The sequence below is a fragment of the Triplophysa dalaica genome, chromosome 25 (assembly GCF_015846415.1).
Source record: "Triplophysa dalaica isolate WHDGS20190420 chromosome 25, ASM1584641v1, whole genome shotgun sequence".
NCBI classification, from domain to species: domain Eukaryota; kingdom Metazoa; phylum Chordata; class Actinopteri; order Cypriniformes; family Nemacheilidae; genus Triplophysa; species Triplophysa dalaica.
In genome coordinates, this window is record NC_079566.1 from 10,711,090 (window position 1) to 10,734,479 (window position 23,390).

At 38.3% G+C, this 23,390-nt stretch overlaps 1 protein-coding gene across 1 annotated transcript in view; it reads right to left on the bottom strand.

Annotated features, from left to right (window-relative positions):
• grb10a (growth factor receptor-bound protein 10a) overlaps positions 1 to 17,423 on the bottom strand; it is a 40,951-nt gene extending 23,528 nt beyond the window's left edge. Inside the window, exons 1-4 of the mRNA XM_056740979.1 lie at positions 17,259 to 17,423; positions 8,579 to 8,711; positions 5,673 to 5,766; positions 1,916 to 2,162 (exon numbers count right to left, since the gene is read on the bottom strand). Of these exons, the coding sequence (XP_056596957.1) occupies positions 1,916 to 2,162; positions 5,673 to 5,766; positions 8,579 to 8,629 (392 nt within the window). The 5' untranslated portion in view covers positions 8,630 to 8,711; positions 17,259 to 17,423. The remainder of the gene's footprint in view (positions 1 to 1,915; positions 2,163 to 5,672; positions 5,767 to 8,578; positions 8,712 to 17,258) is intronic.
• Positions 17,424 to 23,390: the final 5,967 nt, after the last annotated feature.

Genomic DNA, 23,390 nt, shown 5'->3' on the forward strand with positions numbered 1-23,390 from the left:
AAAGCATCATGTTTTTTTAAAATGAACTGAACTCAACTTCACATTCCTTAAAAAAGTATTGTTCCCTATACCAAGTACTATAAAGTCTAACCTGACCATCCTCCTTGGTTTTATCTCCTCATCAAGTTTATCTCATTGATTCATTAACCATTCTGTGCCCCGGAATCTGTATTTCAAGCAATATAAAAAAACGAAATCTCTCCCAAAATAATGAGCCTTCACCGCTGCAAAGTGATAGGTTCATGAAAAATAAATCAGAGACCTCCCCATGAAATTCTCTCAACCGCATTACTGATTCTACTACAGAATACATGAATGAAACTAAGAGATGAGGCAGCCGAGAATCGGTTCATGAACTCTCGCGGCGTTCGGCAGAGTTCAGCAGACAGACTCGCAGCCTACGGATGCTAAACTCGTCCTTGAGCCTTTGATCTACATCAATAAGACCAGGAATAAAACATGACTGCTTCAACTCAGTTGGAGCCACCACAATAACTGAGCGAATTTTTGAAAACCCGAAGGGTAGCGGGGGGCGTGCTGTTCAGAGTTCATGGCCGAGTCAGAACGAAACGAGACTGCGTGTGTGTGTGCGGGCGAGGAACCTCTGAATGAACCCATCACGGTGTGTATGCGTGTGAATCTACACCCTGCTGTCATGGAGATCAGAGAGGAGGGGATGAAAGACGGAGGAATAGAGACTGTAGAAAGGTGAGGTGAGGTGAGGTCGTGTGCGAAAACGGATTGCAACTAGCAGTTTAACAGAAGTCTAGGAGTCTAATAAAGTCTTATAGGTATAAAACACAAACAAATATTTAGCATTTCCATGTTAATTATACTGAACAATTGGATTTAATCAATATTTTGGTACAAAGTCAATTTTATATATAAAACAACTTTTTAAGCAACATTTTTGTGGGATTGTGCAAAGAACACATGTATCGCTGGCTTAAAATTTGTCAAAAAACATACTAGTGCAATAAAAATGATGTTTAACAAATCAATTAATGTTAAATAATGGTCAAAAATTTGAATGATATATTTGGGATTTCTACAGCAGAGCTTCCCAAACTTCCGAAACTTCAAATCCTCCCAACTCTTTCTTTTTCTTGATAGTAAAAAATATAATAATGGACATTAATAACCTCTTTGTAAGGATCTCATGTGGATTATGTGCACTTCCATGTAATAAATTACCAGTGTATTTAGTTATATGAGGTGAAATTTCTAGATATTATAGTGTTTTTGGACTACAGTTTATTAACTTACTATACTTGATACCACATAATACTATAGCCTACTACAGTACATATACCTTACTATAGTGGTATACTGCAGTATCTTTAATCGTGTAGTTACCACAAAATATGGAAATCATATTAGGCCGCGGTCACACTAGACTTTCCGTTCCATTGACTTTCATCCATACCCATGCATATGCGTCAGACCGGGAACGCAAGGCCGTTTAAGGATATTTCGCTGCGTACCAAAAATCAAGTTTGGTGAACTCTGACCTGCGAATTCGCATCATGTGAATGCGTGAGACCAATAGAAGATGAAAACGTCCTAAAGTGAACTCTCGGTACAGATATTGAGAAGATGAAGAAATCGATCCCACCCATTTTCTTCCGAACAAATTTTGCATGCTCAAAGTCTAGCGTGACCGTGGCATAATGGTGATGGTAAGATGATAAATACATTGTATTTATAATCCATTACACTGCATAATATTTACAATCGCAAACCATTGTAAATAGTCTGTGTGTAACCGAAACTACATACATAGTCAGTTAAAAATGTATTTTGCAGTTCATCCATTACAATTTTTAATGGAATTCAAAATGTTAATTTAGCCTAAGCCATGCACCCCTGCAATACATGTGTCAGAAGTAAACATGTCTGTGTGAGTATATTTTACCTGACAGCCTGTATGTGCACTGGCTGTGATCGCCGGAGCCTTTGAGAAGGGAGGTGTGGGATGGTCCCTTTATTACCAGGGGCCCGAAGCAGCGGGGCCACCCTGTTGCCATGGAGCTCACTGCCATCGCTTCTGTGCAGGAGGGGGGCGGAGTCTGAATGCAGGGTCCCACAGGTTGCGTATGTGCTATCATAGGATGAAAGAGAGGCCATGTCATTCACCAGGGCCTCCAGATCTACATCATCATCTACAGCAGAGAGAAACACAAAACAAAGAGATTTAGTCGCCAAGGCACAGAAACATACATTACCATCACTGTACCAGGGCACAACCACAGAACAATTTTGTACGAGTACATTTTTTGACAGTGTCACCACCATGTTTGACCGTCTTAGCTCGGAATGTTCTTCTCGCTTTATGCCAGATATAATGGGATGCATGTCATCCAAACCCTTCCATTTTTGACTTGCAGAACATTCCTCCAAAAGTCTTGGGGATCAGCCAGGTGCTTTTTGGCAAATGAGAGATGAGCGTTGATGTTCTCGGTTAGCCGTGGTTTCAACCTTGCTCCTCTGTCAACCCACATTTCTCTGGAAGAGTTTTTTTAAGACACACTGTGGTTTCCTGGATGATTTTAAGCCGAGCCGTTGGACACTTTCTGTCAGATCGGTCACAGAAGATTCACTGCTGTGTCCACTTGTTCTCCATTTGGAGATTATGACTTTAACCATGATTCTGTGGCACCCCAGAGATTTAGGAACAGCACAGTAAATCTTTTTTAAATGATTTCGAATTGCTATCAGTTTTCCTGTCCCCTATATTTTCATGACCCTCGTGTGTTGTGGGATATTGGTTGAAGAACCCAAGAGTTAAGCTCCAACCCCGGTCAAACACATGAACCGGCGATACCATGTCTTTGGCATTACGCATTAAAAACGACAGGGGGGTGTTTTTTATTAGAATTTGGTCTAAATTCGACAGCGACCCTTCAGGATCAGGACCAGAGAACTTGGTGTAAACGACTGAATGATTATGAGACACTGAATTCAGTTTGCCACTAACAGCAAGTTACCACAGGGTGGCAGTGTCAAGTTATATTATTTAGCACATCAACGCGCTCAAGTCTTTGAATTACAATTTTCAGCATCCCTTTGGCCAAACCTTTTTCTTCACATTAAAATCCATGAACTCACAAAAAGACCTAAAAAAAACCTCTCAAATAAATGAAATGAATCTTCCTTTAAAATACAATGTAAGCTGCTCTCTTTCTTCTGGGAAAACAGGTGGTTTTGACATTTACTACAGAATTTTTCTTAAACAAACGTAAACTAATAATCTGTTTGGTAACACCTCTTATTTTGTTATGCAAACCCAAAATGTGGAAAATGAAGATCAAGTGCACAACCAGTCGATGTTACATGTCTGAGAAAAATGTCTTATGAAATGTCTTGACAAAAGTGTGTTCAATGACTTGCCATTCGACACCTAAAGATGCACAAGGAAAAGGGGTCCAAGGAATTTTACAATCGTGTCATGCTTTGCAAACCAAGTATGCAGCTCGCTATGCGATACCACAATAACCAAGATATGCAAGTATAACAGAGAGGATAAGATGGTTTATAAGAGAGGTGTTAATACCAGTCCAGGTTGAAATCAAAGCTCTGCCTCAGACATCCTCTCAATACAAGCAGTGGCCAAACAGAACATTCCTCACATACCCCGGACCCACACACTTCCGCGTATTTGAGGGTTTGTGTATGTAGAGGGAGAGCTCGGCGAGTGACCTGTGCACTGTACATGCCTACAGCAGTCTCTTCACAACACAAACGCACAGGAAACAGCAGCGTGATTTAATATACTGTAAACAATGGGACATTCAAGAGGTACAAAATGTACAAATGAATGTTAAAGAGCATCTTCCCGTTTGCTGCGCTCAGCGCCAGACGGACTGTTCTTTAAATATGCCTTGAGAACAACATAATCAATACAAACACTACCAATGTAAAATAATGTCACAATGGCACTTTGTAGTAAAACTTTATAGGACTATATTTCGTTAGCTTACCATAGTAAAAATCATGTTCTTCTCCTGATGGTAATATCATGCCTGGGCCAACACTATTTGTAGGTATTTTAGAAAATGTATCATGTCACCATGGTTTTATGGATGTCATGGTAGTATAACGGTGTTTTTAGAAGAACCTTAAATTACCACGTACAATAAAAAACATTTAAAGCGATAGTTTACCTAAAATGAAACATTCTATATTTACTCACTTGCATGTTATTCCAAACCTGTTTAACTTTCTCCTGTAGAAGAAATTATGTTGCAGAATGTTGGTAACTGAACAACACTTGTCCCCATTGACTTCTACTGTATGTACACTAAAGACATTTTTCAAAATATCTTCTTTTGTGATCTAAAAGAAAAACATTTTATTTTAGTCGTTAACTGTACCAGTAACAGTAACCAACATGTTATCCTGAATTTGAACGTCAGCCCTTGTGTTAATGACCAAATAAAGTTTAAATAAACACTATTACAATGTGCAAATGTCCCATAGTCAAAGCCCATCAATAAAGACAATACATAAATCTCTTCAGAGGCCAATACAGACACTCTGTGTCTCTTTCCTATAATTTCTCTTCCAACTCTCTTTCTCACAGTGAAACTTTGTGTTAGAAGACGTTCCAACCACGTGTGTCCAATTCCTCAGTGTCTATGTTATTGTGTGTGTGCTGAATGTGGGTCACCTCACAAAACTTCAGCTTTGACTTATAAAGCGCAAACACGGACATTCATAGACACTACACACGCACATCTCCCTTGATGCCTGGCCACAGATGACCAGACTCAATTACAGAACAAAAGATTTATGTCTTGTGTTTCTGTGTACAAGTTTTCCTATATTGTGGAAGTCATTCGTTCAAAAATGTCCACAAAAATATAGTTTATTATATCTATATATCTGTATGCACTGATGTAACTGTTTTTGGGAGTAGGGTTGGTCTGTATTAATTACAATTTGCTTTGGAAACAACACAAGTTACTAAAACCATTCAAGTTTATTGCACAGCCTCATTGAGTAATGTGAACACATAAATGTGTATCTGTATATATATCAATGTCAATATTTCTGATAACTCTGATATTTTATAAATACTGTATGCATTGTATGCAAGCGTCTTTGGTAGTAGGTTTACGGTTGGTCTGTTTTAATTACAATTAGTTTTGGAAACAATACACGTTACTTAAACAATACAAGTTTATGGCACAGCCTCATTTAGCCATGTAAACACATAAATGTGTATCTGTATATATATCACGGTCAGTATTTCTGACAACTCTGACCAATATGGCCAACCCGCAATGTATACATTCCTACTCACAAAAGTCTTCTTGGCTTTCTGAAAAATCTATATGCTTCAGGGTTGTGATACATTAAAGCGAGACAGCATCTGGAAAGCAGAACTGGACTACACACACAAAAATATCTGCGGCCAACAGTCTTGTTCACAGCTATGAAACTTAGGTTTAAAGTGTACACAACCGCTGGCGCTACAGGACAATCCCAGTAACCTCAAGGACCTTACAGAACTCGGTGACCTGCTACATACATGCATATGCATAGCATGCAACATGGATAGAAACCAGTTGCATTGGCTAAGTTGCATGTTAGGTTAAAGTTATGTCCATCTTTTCCCCCCAAGTGAATTATATTAATGAGAATTACCCATTGACCTTTGCACAACCCACCTGGGTGATTAGGAGAATTCCGACTGGACGACTGTTGGAACCGTGACCCAATGAGATTGGACGGTCTGTGAGAAGGGGTGCGGTCAACATTATCCTGAAGAGAAAAAGCGCAGTGGTCAGAACAATTCTACAGGGAGATACATACAGCTGTATGCTAGACATAAATATATATATTTGAGACGTGAATTGGTATGTAATGCAACAATAACCATTGCAATTTGTGAATAGATCTTTTCCAATGTAACTTAAGTGAACCAAAACTGATAAAGCAAACAATACACACAACACCAGCTCTCAACTTAAACACATACACACACAATCTCACACCATGTAATTTAAAGCAGAATACATGAAGCTTAACGAAGTCCAAGAAAGAAATAATAAAAATGAAGCCACATTTTCAATTTCCAGTTTTCTAGGAAACCTAAGAACATGGAAGCCGAATTTCCAGGAACTAGGCTCTGCCAGAGGTCCCCATGCACTCCTCTCGGCCTTTCTTCTTTCTATTGCTCTCCTTGCATTGCGGCAAGCCAAGCGGCTCTCAAAAAAAGAGAAAACATCTATAAAACGAGCAAGCGGCGGAAATTTATAGCTCTGAGAAAGAGCTTCTTTAATGCTTCAGCCAGTTGCAGTTAAAAACTGTTAATCTTACATCGTGTACAAGAGAGAAAAGTGCAACAAAAAAGGTTAACTTTTTTTGCTTAAATGTATTAGAATTGTTTTTCTTTAACTTAAAATTGGTAAAAAAAAACATGTAATAAGTTTCTAAAGGAAAGCACAATAGGGGAAAACAGCAGAGGACGATCGAGGAATGCGAGAGGGTGTGTGCGTGTTTAAGTGTGTATGTGTGTGTGTGTGTTGCACTTGGATTGTCTCCAGGCCTTGTGGCCGTTATGTAAACGTTAACCCCCCAGCTGATTCTGTGGGGCAACAAAAGCGGCGAATTTCCTAGAAAGCCCCGCACAGAGCCTGAGCTATTGACAAAGAGGGGTTGGAAAGCTGAACCATTTAGGCGTCGACCTTCGACCTATCCAGCTAAAGCTTGGCGATTGTACGCACTGCTGTGATACACAAACGCACAGCTGAACAAAAACACACACACACCTTATCCAACTACTCAACTTTCCCATTTGGCTCTTACCAGCCAGACTTTTTGTCCCCCGCTATAAACCCGAAACACTATTCCAAGTCTCCATTTGACCTCTGACCCTAATCTTCATCCACAACACAAGCAATTTAAGATTTGCGACCCATCCCCAAACCTAACTTTAGTTGGCAGAGGAACAATGCAAGCCAAAAACAGACAAGATGTAATAAGATAAAACGTTGCAGAATAGACTGAATAAAAATATGCATGATAAGAAAATAAAATAAAAGCACACACATCAACTTAAAGGTGGTGACTGAACAAAAATATAACTTTATATTTTTATACAAATCTATATTTTTGGAGCTTTTGCGTGCAAACTTATATTCTGTTATAAAAATATACATTTAAAAGACAGAAATGTAGAGAGGAAAAATGCAAGAGAGAATGCAATTAAAAACGGTTTAAATATAAACAGACTTAAATTTATGCAGGATTTTGGGCAGCATGATTTTGGTCCACAATCTTAGAAAATGAAGTCAGTCAAAATTAAGTGTGCACTTAAAATACAGAACACGGCACTTTAAATGCCTCAAAGACAAACAGACCAGAACCAAGCATGGCAACTCATGGTGACTCTGTTGTGTATACTTGTGTATAAAGTGGATCTGGGCTGCTTTCCCCCCACACTTGGAAGATTTAGGCCAGGTGCCAGTGTTTAAGAGAAACCTCCTGCAGAGTTATATACGTCCACATGAGGCAGCCCGTACCCACCAGTCCTGCCACGTTCACAAGCAACATCCGCTTGTATAGGCGACCCGGGCAGGGGGGAATGGGGGGGAGGGGCTAAAAAAAGTTCAGTAAAGTAATAACCGAACAGCTTGTGAAGGGATAAGTCGCTTATGAGGTTAAACGAAAGGAATGATTTTAGGGAGAGTGAGAAGTCAGCGAGAGGGCTGACTGTGCAACGAGGGTATAAATAGAAACAGCCTCCACTTTGCATGTCAGCACGTCAGCTGTGCGGCACCATGGCAACGCAATGGCGACGAAAGGCATGCGGACATGCCACAGAACTCTTGGGAACCGCTACTGCTGCAACGCTGGAGTGACGAATCCGCTTATGCTGGTTCTGAAGGATGTGGGTTTTACATACAGTGGCCCCCAAGGACCCTTGAGCGGGCGATAACACAGAATGTGCTTTTTGCCTGTCTGAAAACGCGGCGCCTTTCTAGTTGACTTTTTTAAAAAAAGCAGCGCGATGCATTTTTTTTATGTTGCTATGCAACAACCAAATCAGATGCCCTGTCAGTCAGGGATTATAGCGTGAGCACTCTAGTTGATGTTAACTATCATATTATCAGAAACCTTAACAGGTACAAGCAAAAGACGATTGTTCGGACCTTGCTCTGTTAACTCTAGCCAGCACATTTTTCTCCATCATTCAATGCACTCACCGGACGTTTCAAGCAACTGTAAAGTTCCATCACCTTTCATTTGATTGGACAATGGGGTAAAAAGCGCACGATGTCACCCGATTTTCTGCTCAGAATTGATTTTTCACATAAACGCTCCCTGATAACTGAAAAAATTCAAACGAGGCGCGTCTAAGATCGTTAGATCGACCCCTAAGACGTACTTCATATCAGAAAAGATTTTTTTTAAAGAAGAACCAAAGGCATCTTTCAAGAAAAAGAATTCCCATAAAAATGATATGCAATAAATACGCCGGTTAAAAAAGACATGAGCGAGAAATAATTTCATAACTGTAGAAATTCTTGATCACATTAAGTCTCACATCTTAAGGAATTTTGGAGTTTACCTGATAGTTTGGATGGTGGAGAAAATAGTCTGGGCATCCAGCTAATGCCATACTCAAGAGCTCCTGCAGATGTTTTGAGTCGTCACTGCAGATGTTTTGAGACGTCACATTCAACTCCAAACCCTTGTGCAACCTGAGAGAGGGAAAAGAAAGATATTCTGCTTAGCAAGCCATTTCTCTTTCAAATGTTGACGGATTTCCCAAACAGAAAGTCACAACAGGCCATATCAAACAAATTGGTCATTAAAGGCATAGTTCCCCCAAATAAAAATGATAGCATTATTTATGCACCCTTATGTCATTCAAAACATGTATGACTTTCTTTCGCCTGCGGAACACAAAAGAAGATTTTTCTGAGAAATGTCTAAGCAGTTTTGTCTCGAAACAATGGGAGTTAATAGGGGGCAATGTTATTTGATTATCATCATTCTTCAAAATTTGTTGATGCTGATGATGTGAGTACTGAGGAAGAAATGGTAAACTGTCTCTTTAACAACAATCATATGACCCATAGTTTGCTCCTTTGCTGGTGGAGCATAACAAGGAGGGACATGGGCATACTAGAAAGCATTTGTTCGGACAACATGAGTTATGATCAATCTTTTTAGTATGTTTTCTCAGAAGAGGAATGCTGGAAATGTGTATATCTAACATTTCACTTTCAAGCGACAAGCGACAAGCGTGCACGTTAGCATATCATTGGCAATGAAGTTAACAGACATGGACTTTCATTGTGTCTCAGATGGGATTGTTTATTAAAAGATGATTAATAACTAAACCACTTATATTACTTTATGAGACAAAAGCTTTAATGCCTTTCAGAAAAGTATACAATCCATACTGGATTACCAAATAGTTTATGTGCAAAAAAGAACTGAGTAAATGTGTACAGGAAAAGGACTATTGTAATTCTTTGTTACTTGTAATCTACAATTCTGTATCATGTCATACTGCCATGTCGGTCGGAACAACTTCACCCAAGTTTTTCACCTACTGTTCCACTTGTGTATATGGTTGAGTGACAATAAAGGGATTTCATTCGATTTTAATTTGATAAACTTAACCAGGTGTTGTGTGCTGTAGCCAGTAGTGAACCCTCAGGGCCCTCTGTTATGACCTAAACTATCGTATAAAATAATATATAAAAAAACGTAAAATACTATTTTCAATTAAAGTCAGCTGATTTTCCCTTTTCGATATGTATATTTAAATTACTGGATCGATGCGGACTCTTTCCACGTGAGATTTCCAAGTCCCCCTAGAGTAATTCAAGATCACGGAGCAGTCCCAGTTATGCAATGTCATATGCTGTCTGCGCAGCCTGCGCATGCTTCAAGAAGTAGAATGCAAGCTTACACAGTGTTTGGGCGTCGTCTGTTAGAAAATAATTTTGAGTGGCAGTAATACTGACCAATCATATAATTTTTCTAAATGGGCACAATTAGATTTTTTGCTGACTTTCCGCCATCTTGGAGTTGTTCACCAACAACCTCGTAAAGTGGAAGAAACAAAGGAAGTTGGTTCGCAGAGCGCTTAAAAACTGCAAAAGAAGAAGAAATCGCTGAAAACGCATTGCATTGCGTCAAAAGTCTCGCTTAACGTTAGCTTTATACAACATGAGTGATTTTGACTTGGTCTTAAATTTAACATATTGTGCATGTATATTTGCTGTTATTCTGCATAACAGTGACATTTTATCAGATAAATGTTAAATTTACCACGGTCAGTTTCATACGTTTAGTTCACTGTAACTTTACCAGTTTAATATTAAGATTTATCATAATCATAGTTTATTCGCTGGTGAATCTCTGGTAACTGTCTGCTAGTGTATCACCAGTTTTTTACTTCAATAGGAAAGCACAGTGGTAAGTGTGTGAGTGTGGGGGGGTTTCGGGGTGCGCGTGCGCAGATGGCCAAGGCTCAAACGTCATGGTTCGCTACTGGCTGTAGCACTGCCGGCGTGTTTGACACAGCATGTTACAAGACAGAATGCACTACTTAAAATAGCACTGCGCTGTTTTGAATTGATCTCTTGAGCGAGAGCGTTGGGAGACGAGGGCCGTGTCGGGACAGGCTTAAAAAGTGAGCTACAGGTCAAGAAGGAACAAAAACAGTCAGAAGCGAGAGAAAGAAAAACAAGGAGATGGAGAAAAGAGTAAAACAGGACAGGATAAGGGAACAAGGCCATATAAAAATATTGTTTTGGTTTTCATCCTGGAACATTTCGATCTAACATGCTTGGAAGATGAAGCCCTAAAGTACTTTTTGATAGGGTACCACAAAAGTCCAAACTGAAAAGTTACAGAGCCCAAACGTGCGGTCCTGAAAGCTGGGCTGCAGGCACAACCTGAATGGCAGGAGCTCTCCACTAAAACCTCAAATTAACATCCAGCATTGAAAGACTCGGGCCGCTATGCATCAGTGGACAAGTTCATTATACCAAAGAAAAGAGACACATTCACGCACAAACACACACAGACATGCTGGCTGATGACTTAAGACTGCTTATGCAGTCTCTATTAGGCCGGCAAAGAAAGTTCAACCAGGTGCATGGAGTTTCAGAGAGGACAGAGCAGGAATAAAAGCCTTGCACGTGTTCAAATAAGTTAATTTGAAAGTTATAGTTATATCTTATAGTTCATGGCATGCATGTTTTGACTTATATTTATATCTTATATATCTACGGTAGTGGTGATGTGATGTAAATAATAAGCAAAGATATCATAAAAAAAATGGTGTGTCCATGTAGTGGAGTACTTTTTAAATCTAAACTAAGAGGGGCAGTGACAGCAAATATAGGGTAAATATGCCCCCCGGACATTACTTTTGGCCTGTACTGTACATGCGCTATAACTGAAATACTAAATGCTTAAATAAACATCTATATGCTAACAAAATATTTGAGAGATATGCACATTTTTGAACATAATGACATATGCTGCACTACAGAGGTTTGTCCAATAACATGCCTGAATGAGAACGTCTTTCTTCTGCCTCTGAACAGCAGAGAGTTTATCTAAAAATGAAACTCTTGTCATTACCATAATTTGTCATTAAACATCACCCTCATGTCTGGCGGAGTAAAACGTGACATCATTTCATTGTTGAATGAACTAACCCAATACCAAAGCTAACCCTTGGTATGTCTCACCCAAACGTCCTGATTCAATAAGCAATATTTGATGAGGTAGTTGAAGAACAATGTAAGATGAAGACTTCTGGACATGCTCAATGAACGAAGCATGTTAGAAACCACATGCCTCTGGTTGGCAACAGCAATGATGTCTTTTCTTTAACAGCAACTACTGCTGCTGATGAGCTTGTGAAATCGACCTGGTTGAGGTCCAGATGCATGACAAATCGACTTTCCACATCGGCCTCAAATCTTTTAAAGATGGTGTTCAAAACATGATCTTTTAAAAGTCGTCGACCTTTTAAAAAAGGACTGAAAGTTCAAGTCCCTCTAGTTGAACTTTACATTCACACCACTTGCACTGACTGACAAGGGCTCTATTTCTTTATTACGTAATCCAACCTGTTATTGTTAAGATATCAGGCACAATATAAGCTTCCACATACCAATTTGGTACAACAGTGTGTTGGGTAGCACTTTGTACATAAAACAACAAGAAACAGTTTGTGTAGAACGAGAGACAAACACTGAGGAGAAATGTGCACAGTGTACCAACAACACGTAACTGTTATGAGGGATCTTTACTGTTTAAAGATAGCTGAAATGTTTGATGATGGTCTTATCGAGAAGCAAATTAAGATAAACGGATCCCACAATTGCCTCTCATGAATGCTGAGGAATTTCAAGGCCATGGTGATCGTCCCAACAGTGTCCCATCCTCCCTTAAGTGCAAACATAAACACAGGTCAAGGGCTCCTCTTTTCTTTATAACAGAAAATTGTTGAACCATTCTTTCTGGAATCGCTCAATTAGTGAACAACCATTCAGCCTGAAACCTCCCTGCTCGTATCGAGAACTGCTATCAGCGTCTTTGGTTGGAAAATCTCTTAAAGAAAGAAAAGGCATTATCCGTCATATGGTCAACAGATATTAGGTTATATCAAATTGTATGTAATATGCTGAGGATTTAAAATAATGCAAATAATGTACCCAGAGTGCATATTATTAGTTCCAAATGAACACATAATCTGTACCTAAATACATATCAGGACCTTTTTAAAGGTTACTGCCTCAGTGAGAGCTCGGGTACATTTTGTGACCAATTTTTCTTACAGTGGCAATTTCAAATGTAACCAAGCAGTTAAATAAACGCTAGGGTAAAGTATGCATCCTGCAAACTACCAGGTGCCCTGTTCAAAAATATATATATTTGCTTAATTACAATTATGATTCATGTCATTTCAAACCCATATCATTTTCTATCTACTATGAAAAATGTGATTATATCAAGTTCGCTCTCTTCAAGTCGAGTCATGTTTATTTATAGCACTTTTTACAATGTTGCATTGTTTCAAAGCAGCTTCACAAGAAAAAGTAAAGACAAAAGAGGAAAATTGGTGTAAAGTGTACAAACAGAGAGGACCATCCTAATAAAAAATAGCAATGGCTATTGAATTTGAAGAAGTTAATCTAATATCAGCAGTCGCTGGGGGGCCTCATTTATCAACAGTGCGTAGAAAAGGTTCTATATTTTGTCCTACGAATGAAATTTAGAATGTGTGTAAGTACAAAAATATCTTTATTTATCAAACGTGCGTACGTGGGTCTTACGCACACCAGAGAGTAATCATTGTTGATAAATCCCACATGTTCTTAAGCGCCTTGCTCGTTCACGGTCATGGTCATTTGCATTTGGAAACGCCCCCAACGAACAAAATATGTTGACGAGACCTGCCTTTATAAATCACGTGAATGTCCTCCGCGCTCTCACTAAACAGATCATAGCGCTCTTTGAAAATGCATTCTTTGCCCAATGCATGTTTTTCTCAATTTGGTTTTTATTGTTAATTTCAAAATTATTATAGGAGATTTATTTTGCATAAACCGAATTTGCAATTCTTTTTTGGTCAAATTGCAATTTTATTATGATTTGGTAAAGCGATGTGGTTATAGAAAAGCAATTAAAAACTATTTTTGTTCCATTTCAGTTCGTTTGAATGTTTTTAACTTTAAATTGAATGTTCTTTTAAGTGTGTCATATGATGTCTAGCTTGAACTATGAATTTACTCAGACTGTTTCTTTTTGTAGTACCACTGTTCCACCACTACATTTTCTGCATAAGCATGCTCAAAGGTGTGCGTATATTTACACACAATTCTACATATAAGTACAAGTTGGTAGATCCCACACTTTGCGTGAAACTGTTCTTACGCACTCACTACGCACAAATCTGTGCATACGCACTGTTGATAAATGAGCCCCCTGGTGAACAAGCCAACATGGCAACGGTGGCAAGAAACAGAATTCAATTGATGAATAAATGAAGAAAAAAACTTGGGAGAAACCAATCTCAGCTGGTAATATTTCAGTATTCGCTCAGGTGTGTTTGATGAGGGTTGGAGCTAAACTCTGCAGAACACTACAAGTCAAAAAACGAAGTTAAATGACGAAGTTAAGCTTCTTTACGTTGGCCCCAGTCATAGAAGGTTAAAGCAGGGCTGTTCACTATGATGGCGTGACAATTGGTATACGTGTGTAGAATTTGGTGACCTCAATATTCATGAGGATGGCAACTCACCAGAAAGAAACATGCACATATTTGGCGTTACTAACCCCAGTGCACAACAAGTGCTGATTTAGATGTTAAAAGGTATGTAATAGTTTCTCTTAATATTAGTATGTCATCACTTTAGGTTCAATAACTGAGATGGGTTGAGATTTCATTGAAAACCTATAAAAGTATATTACAAATCTATTTTTAATAAAACCTCTTACTACCTCCAGATTAAGAACCTTTTCCAAGGTTTTTTTCTGCGTGAAACTAATTTCTCAAATGACTAGACCTATCGCAGTCCAATAAACATGCATTACTGAAATATAAAAATGTCTAAAGCGAATATCTGAAGAAGAAACTCAAGAACATGCTGAAGATCAGCCAAAAAAAACAATAAGTCTACCTGGTACCATTTCTGAGAGAGAAAGTTCTACAACAACCACTCGAGACAAATCCCTGCAGGACCCCAACCATTCAACCGACAAGCAAAAATTCCCAGAACCTTCCAGACTCCCACTCCACCCAAACCAGGTTGTTGAGGGAATGCTGCCAGAGGACAAGGGCTTGTTTTATGCATGTATAATAGTGTATTGTGCTGCTATTAGAAGAGGTCTATTAGAGGTCAAGGGTTATCAAGAGTTGACTCAAAGGAGATACGAAGGCTTGAGTTAATCATCAATAAGTTGTGTTTGTATTGTAAATGAGAAAATGCTACATCACTAAGCAGAAACGAAGAGCGCTGTGGACATCTCAACATCAAGCATCAAAGCATTACAGCGGACATAGATGATACATTGTGTTATCTTGGATTTAACGCTTGTTCTTTGGACGCCAGTCCTGGTACGGTGGGGAGATCAAAAGAGTTATCGCCCTATGACGGTCTGTCAGAAGCACCTGGGTATGTGTGTGTTCCAACCTTCAAGACTCCAAAATCAAGTCAAAATCTAACACGGACCACCCGTGTGACCACACACAAGCAAAAGAGAAAATGGGGACAGCAAGTGTATCAACACAAACTGACACGAGTTCCTATGGACTAACTCTGTAGTGAGTATGATAGGTTGTGACTCATCATATGTAGTTTTAGCATATTCATGCTCCACACATACTCCATTTGGTATAGACTTCCTACACTAGGACCAAAACAAAAACAATAGTATGGTTCAGTCACCAACGGTTATATTAAGAACACATGTAACAGAATATCCTGGTCAGAACTTTTTTTTCTTTTACACTTTCTTTCTTATTCTTACTTTCCCCAAAGACTCCATGTGGCCAAAACAAATAGCAGGCAGTGTGTACACTACTCTTAAACCTCATCTCTGTCGCTCTCTCTCACTTTTATTTTAGCATTCTAATTGCCGTTTCACAGGACTGTAGCTTCCTTGCTGATGTTTATTTTTAGGGTGAACTCTTATACTCATTGCTCTTAAAACTGATTCAGCACAGCCAGAAAAAGTAGGACAGTTAAACAAATATAAAACTGGTACCCCTTTTCCCTTTCAAATGGTGTTAGTAGTGCAACCAACAAAGGTGCAGCATAACAATCATGTTTTATGAGTTGCCTTCCTGCATCTACATCTCATCTCTCCCTCCCTCCCTCCTTCCCTCAATGGCCGGTCCTGGTTCAATCCAGTTAACCGATGGAAACAAAGCAATTTTAGGCAGAAGTCACATGACTTTACATACAGTTTATCTCTGCTCAATGGAAACCGCACACAAATCTATGTTATTAAAAGCAACTGGTGGTTAACTTATATGATATATTTCAGACATTAAAGCCAAGAATTAAAAAAATATTTGTGTGGAATAAGGTGTGTTGTTACAGTCTGTGCTATTTGAACCAGAATGGGTGTTTGATAATAACTTATTGAGCACTAAGTGTATAAAACAGAACTGAACTCATTCATATGAACTCTCTAGCCCTGGAGGAGGCAATTTAGAGTTGTCGACTTGCTTCATTGCTTTCTGCCAAATCTCTGCCAAATAAAACCCACACAATTCTAGTTATGATGCGTGTGTGTGTTTGTGTGTGTGTGTGTGTATATACGTGTGCATGCGTGTGCGCACGCGCGCGAGAGAGAGAGAGAGAGAGAGAGAGAGAGGGAGAGAGAGAGAGAGAGAGAGAGAGAGAGAGAGAGAGAGAGAGAGAGAGAGAGAGAGAGAGAGAGAGAGAGAAAGAGAGAGAGAGAGAGAGAGAGAGAGAGAGAGAGAGAGAGAGAATGACAGAACTCATATACAGTATGTGTGCCTGAACATGCCTTCAACCCCAACACTTGGCCAGTCTATTGTTAGTTATCAACCGAACAACTTCCCTACCTGCCATGACAAAAGATACACCTTCTGCGTTACAGTATGCGTGTCTGTGTGTGTTTGTGAGTGAGTGAGTGAGTGAGTGAGTGAGAGAGAAGAGAGAAAGAGAGAAAGAGAGAAAGTTCTTGCACAAGAATTACATAACTTTAAAGAACATTTCCACTTGATAATTGCTTTAAAATAAAAATCACATTCATAATACTCCTCTCTCTCTAGTGCAACTCCTAGATCTAGTGCAAAAGTTAAAGATGCTATTATCCAGCCAAACCACAAAATCGAATTCACCTACAACTTTGGTTTTCATACTTTGGTGCATGTAATGCAGTACAATAACTTAACAGTATTACAATAACAGTACAATAAACTTTACAAGCACGATCTTGAAATGCATCAAAAATGCTACATAAAACACATGAGCTCATGAAGTTGTTTGTAAACATGCATGCGCAAAGTTCACCGGCTGGCTGCAGACCTGACGCAACTTCATTTATAAAAACTTATACATGCATTAATCTCATTCACAAACAGTCTATTTTACTTAAACTCGACTTTGTCGTGAAATTTTGTGTTGCAACACACAGGCTCCCACCTTATATCCCAACCCATACAAACTATAGCATGAACGTGAAACCATATGTTTCAACGCAGCCCCCATAAAAAACGATTCTGAAGAACTCACCTTCAAAAGGATGTTCTTCGTGGGGAAAGAATGACGAACCGTGAATTAAAGGTGAGGATACTGCAACTGGATTGTGTCCGATACAAGTTGACAAATTGTGCACGGGGTTCAACGTTTTCAATGAGATCCCGCATGCGCTGCGAAGTCAGAGCAGCGTCCGCACAAGTTGAGCTCAGCTGACTGCTTCAGGCGCACGAGGGTGAGGAAGTCTGCCAGCACCGCCCCTATTGGACAAGCCACACCTCCACTTCTAGGATCCGCCCATTTTAACCCGTGATGAAAATATACACTTTTAATATTGATGGCCCAAGCCCATGGGCAGCAGATCTTTGATGCCAGGCAACACACATACTGATAAAAAAGTACAAAACAAAGAATAAATTCTTAAAAATTGTAATATTATATCTAATAAACGCAATGTTCGAATTAGGATGTCACATCAGCTAATAGAAATCTTTTCAAAGCCAGCTGTCCAATGTACTGTATTTTTGTTTCATAATCACGTCTGAAATTCTCACATGTTTAAGTCATAAGCCATTTATCTCCTCTCGGGTCTCTTACGCCATCTCATTCTCAATATTCTTTCTCATGCTCTTCTCAGCCCTATACAATTAGATGTGACTTCTTAGTAAGGAGTAACCATGTGAACCACCACAACATAACATATCCTGTTTTAAAACATGGCTAAGCGTATTTCAAACAAAAAGCCTTATACTAAAATAGAAGGTGGTTACCAATTGTGCAAAAAAGAAACTTTTTCAGCACGTCCTCATCTAGCCTTGGAGCACTAAAGTGACTGCCATGCCAAAAAGAATATCTAACAGTAAAATCTGGTTTAATGTCGTATGGCTTAATTCATATGGCCTCACATTCAAAATGTTTTACCTGCGATTCCCACTAACATTCCCATCATCATGACCATTTTACCTTCTTGATGATTTATGACTTGTTGTCTCGTTAAATTTGTTACACAATTCAGAATCTGCAGTCTTTGAGATATTCATAAGAATCTAAATCTTTACACATTGGACAAAAGGAATTCCAGGAGCTGACTCTGAGTGTCGACACGGCCAGTGTGGGAGGTTGCTTACACATCCATCCCATAACATATGTCCCACTGCCAAACCTGGATTGACACACCTGAAAAAGAAGTAGTTACAAGATGCTTCATCTGTTGGAGGGAATACTTCAAATATCAGTGACATCTAAGGGATAGAAATCTATTTTAAAAATCTCCATATATACCTGTATATATACCTGTACATATAGTTATATTTGTTATATGATATTTGTTGTCGTTTTTGGTACTAACGTAACCTCTGTCTATAGTTGTAAAATGGCTAACTGGCATAAAGGTCATTGAACGTTCTCTGAATTGACATTTCCCACAAAAATCTCAAATAAAACAGCTTTAACCACATAAGTAAACACGCTCATTTCCTAACACCGGGAAGTCATGTAACGTAAAAATTCCACTGGTTACTTTTGACAAATGTTTGGAGGATGTCTTGTGTACCCTGTTTCTCTCGCCCCCTTGAGCATCACAGAAACCCTTAAGTGTGTGACTTTCAGAATTACCACAGAAGAGAACCACAACCCTAACCTTCCCTGTAAACACAAATTACACATTAGCCATGTTTAAGGGCCTGACAAGAAAACAATGCACTACTTTAACTTTCTCTTTTACGTAGAATGGTACGCCGCAAAGGGCAGTGCATTGCCAGAGCTATTCGAGTTATTTTCGGGTGGTCGGTGACCCGTAGGGATATGTGTCAGTGTCTATAACGTTGTTGAAGTATGTAAGCGCATATGGATTTTATGGAATGTAACATACCAAGTGTATCACTGTGTTGTTGCAGCAGCTGTTACACATAATTATATATTTGACATTCAGGTTTATGAAATTTGATTCTGTCTATTTTAAAGTTGATAAGTAACCAGAACATGTCATTGTGAACAATTTTTTTCTATCAAACTACGAGTAGGTCAGCTTGAAAGACATAATGATTTTTAATAAGCCGAGGTGGTGATTCAGTCCCGCTTACAATCAAAAGGTAATGCAAGCATGCATCACTGCATTGAATCAGGAGACTAATCTTCGAGGGTATATGTAATCCCTTTTTCAAGTTTTAATTAGACATTAGTTATCAGGAGGACTCGGACACAACCGCATAACCGCTGTGCATTTTAAAATCTCATATCAGTGTGTGCCGGAACACAAAGAGTTTTTTATCTTCTTTCAGGCCACCCAGCACCAATCTGATCGCTCTCCAAAATTCTGTTCCCTCTGCTAAAGTTTACAGGCTTAATAAATGTGTGGAATAGGGAGTTTCCTCCAAGATACAAGACTACTTTGAGTCGAGGAGGAGATCAGTATTTTTAGCTGGTCTGCTAATCCACAGAACATGATCTTTCTCTTTCTAATAACTTTGAATTCCTCTCATTCCTCTTGGTGTCTGGCAGAGGGAAACTCAGGAGCATTCAAACCCACATTGTTCTCATGCCCGGGGCGTGAGGCCCACAGAACGGAGAGTTATAGCCGAGGCCACTGTTTGACTTGGCCCATGAAAGGGGGACACTGCACCACCCTGCCTATATAACCAGCCATTTAAGAATAAAGTACAAGAAACACAGGACTGCCATGTGTACTGACAGGAGTTTAAAATCATGCTTCTCTCGCATTTGCAAGTCATTTATCCAAACAGCTGAAGAAGAAAGATTCCATAAAAAGACCTGTGCAAGGATAAGCTCAGGAATAAAAAACTTCATCTTTGAATGTGGATTTATGACAAGTCACTATAGGGGATCTGTTATTACAGATTGAAATGGATAGCACGCTACAGTGCCTCCGATTCATAACTTCAAAGGACATTTTCTAAAATATTTGATATTTTTGCACTCTCAGATTCTGCAGTTTTATACAGTTGTATCTCTGCCGGATATAGTCATATTCTAACAACTCATTTATCACTAGAAAGCTTGATTATTCAACTTTCGGATTAGTAAAAAACCTCAATTTCTAAAGAAATTCCCATAAGACTGATTTTGTCGTCCAGGGTCACATATTATCATATATTATATTTATCTGTATAATAAATTACAGGGCACTAATCTATAGGCCTAAATATTAATTTTGTTTATAATAATGTTGAATCTTTTTAAATCTGAAATATTTAGCTGCCATGCACTCTATTTAGCTCCCCAAAGGAAAGAAAAATCCCAGATAAGATCTTGTTAATATCTTCTAGACATCAATGAGAATTATTAGAGAGCAAATAGGAACTGGAGCAATGGTTTGAAGATTAAAATCTGAATTCATTCTCCATACACTTGAGCTATTTGAACAATTGTCTTATTTGTTTCTATTTTTATTTTATTTTTCAAAGCAGTTTTAAGGTAAACACTTTGCCTTGATACCTAAACACTTCTGAGATTTCAAATCTCCTGCATGAAAAAGATACCCCTTACAAATAACATTGGGTCATCTTTTACGCAAACCCTTTTCAATTATACACATAACATGCATATAGAGCAACTATCAAAAAGATGATAATATTCTTTTTTAAATAGCCCTCAATTGAAAACTGAAAACACAGAAAAAAGCTTTATTTACAGATTGCATTACTTAGACGTCTGACTTGTACAAACAGACGTCATGCGCTTTCGTAGAAAGCCTTCAGCTGGTGAGCTCTCACAGAATGTTTCCTGCGTCTCCCTCATAACTTATTGAGGTTATCACTAGCCCAGGATACAAGGTTATCTCATGTTATTTCCCTGTTCTCCAGCAGCTCCTGCTGCACCTGACCCTTTGACCTGTTGTGCTGAACTATCACACATCCTGAACGACACGGTTTATTTTACAGACTAAAACAACAAATTACATAAGACCCACATATGATGCTCAAACTAAAGGTTTGCTTAAACATATACATTCTGCACATGTAATTTTATATTAGATATTTCATTATAATTTGAGATGGGTGAGAAATCGATTTTACATTTTGCATAGAGTGCAATAGCGCCTCTCTTTGGTCAAAGGTAGGCTACAAAAATGGAATGTTAGCATCACCTTGCATGGTCACATACTATAATCAGACTGAAACTGGGAACAGATGAGCAAATCTCACAGCGTTAGTGCTGAAACACACAGCTGAAACAATGAGTCAAAAGATCCTGCTTCCAAATGCCTTTTATTTAAAAAATGATTTTGAAATGTATGACTTAATAATGGAGAAAAGCTGCCAATAAGAGTCCCACATAGATGGAAACTCACTGTTAAAAAAATTCACCAATTTCAGCCGCCTTTAATTTTTTAATTCAATCAAAACTAGCTTTATGAGTCAATTGAACTTAATTACATTGAACTGGGTTCAATATAATTTTAGTTTAATTGACACAAAAAGCTAGTTTTGATTCAATTAAGAAATTAAAAGCGGCTAAAATTGGTGAAATTTCAAGAACAACATTTTAATTAATAATTTTAAGTTTTTTACAGTGCTCCATCAATACTGCTTTAAAGGCATAAATGTGATTTTTTCTTTAGTCACATCATAAGTCTCCCAGCTGTTTTAGTCGGTTAAAATAAAGACAAATACATCATTTGGGATTGTTCATATTTTACCATATAATCATGGATTGAAACCAACATTTTGAGAATTTATGATTTTATATATTACTTTAAAATACGTAATCCTTTAAATTTGTGTAAAATACTGTAAACCCCAATAAGTTAAGATAACTCAAAACATTTGTTGAAATTATAACCACAAAACCTTTAAGTTGATAACTCAATTCTTTTGAGTAAAGAACACTTAACACAAAAGTGTAGTAAACTCAAAATAATTCATTTTGAAATAACTCATTTTACATTTACTTGAGTTTCACTTATCTGTGCTCTCATGAAGGAACAACAGCCAATCACAGTTGTAATATTACCAATGTAATGCCTTCAGATCAAAAAACCTTTTGTATTCTGTTTTCGTCCTAAGAAAATTATCTACTTGTCTGCACAATGGTAACCTCATTATACACTAATGTCACAAAACTCTTTAAATAACAGAATAGAACAGAATACTAAACATATATAAGCGTGTTCAAATTATAATTTTGATATAAATACATAAAATAACACTTTGTTTTGAGATTTACTTCCATTTTTCAGTCCACATTAAGCATGCTAGGAATTGCTCTGACGTCATTGGAAGATATAATAAAAAAATATGAGTTAAGTGACTTCTTGTGTCACTGGAACTCAAAATATAAAAATAGTTAAACACCCTTAAAAGTTGTAAGATAAATGAACGTTCACACAGTTTTGCGTACAGTTTGCTTATTTGTGTAATGAGTAGATTACACTGTTCGGGAATAGAGAGTATATAGGTTTGCATTGTATGGTGTGTACATAGCAGCTGCAGCCGTAACGTAACTGATATCTGTGACGTGTGTACGACAAGTCTGCTTACATAAGACATGCAGCACGCAGTGCAGAGAGTTGGGAAATATCACTTAGGCAGGACAGAACATTCTGAAGTGCTGGACGTGTCTTCCTTGGAACACAGTGTACAAAACTCTCTGTGTGTGTAAGTGAAAATGATAGGCTTTCACAGTTGTTTTAGTAAGAGATTTATTTCCAACGTACACTCTGACACTCCCTCACCAGAAAACAAAGACTATAGGTTTCAAAATTAAGGCTATAGCAAAATATGAACACAGCCGTCTTGAGTAATGAATGGGCGGAGGTTCAGGACACAAAAACACTAGATAAGGCCAAAGCTGACGAAGCTACAAAGATTACAATTTCCACTTATTTCTCATTTTGTGACGTTTAAAGCATCACATCAGGATGGGATGCAGTGACCATTTAGAAACAAAAACATTCGGTATGAGAAACGAGAAGAGATTGATGGAGATACATGTATAGGTTTTAGAGATATATTTCCGCTACAAGGACAAAAACTTGTGTTTGTTTGACACACTCTTTATTGTGGAACATGGTTCAAACATATTTGCACTTCATTTGTTTAGATAGTTTAAGGCATTTTTCTAGTATTAACACAATGCAACACTAAGTACTTGTGGCGGTCAATAGTATTAATTTAATTGTTGCCTCTTTGTCAATTCCCCTTGACCGAA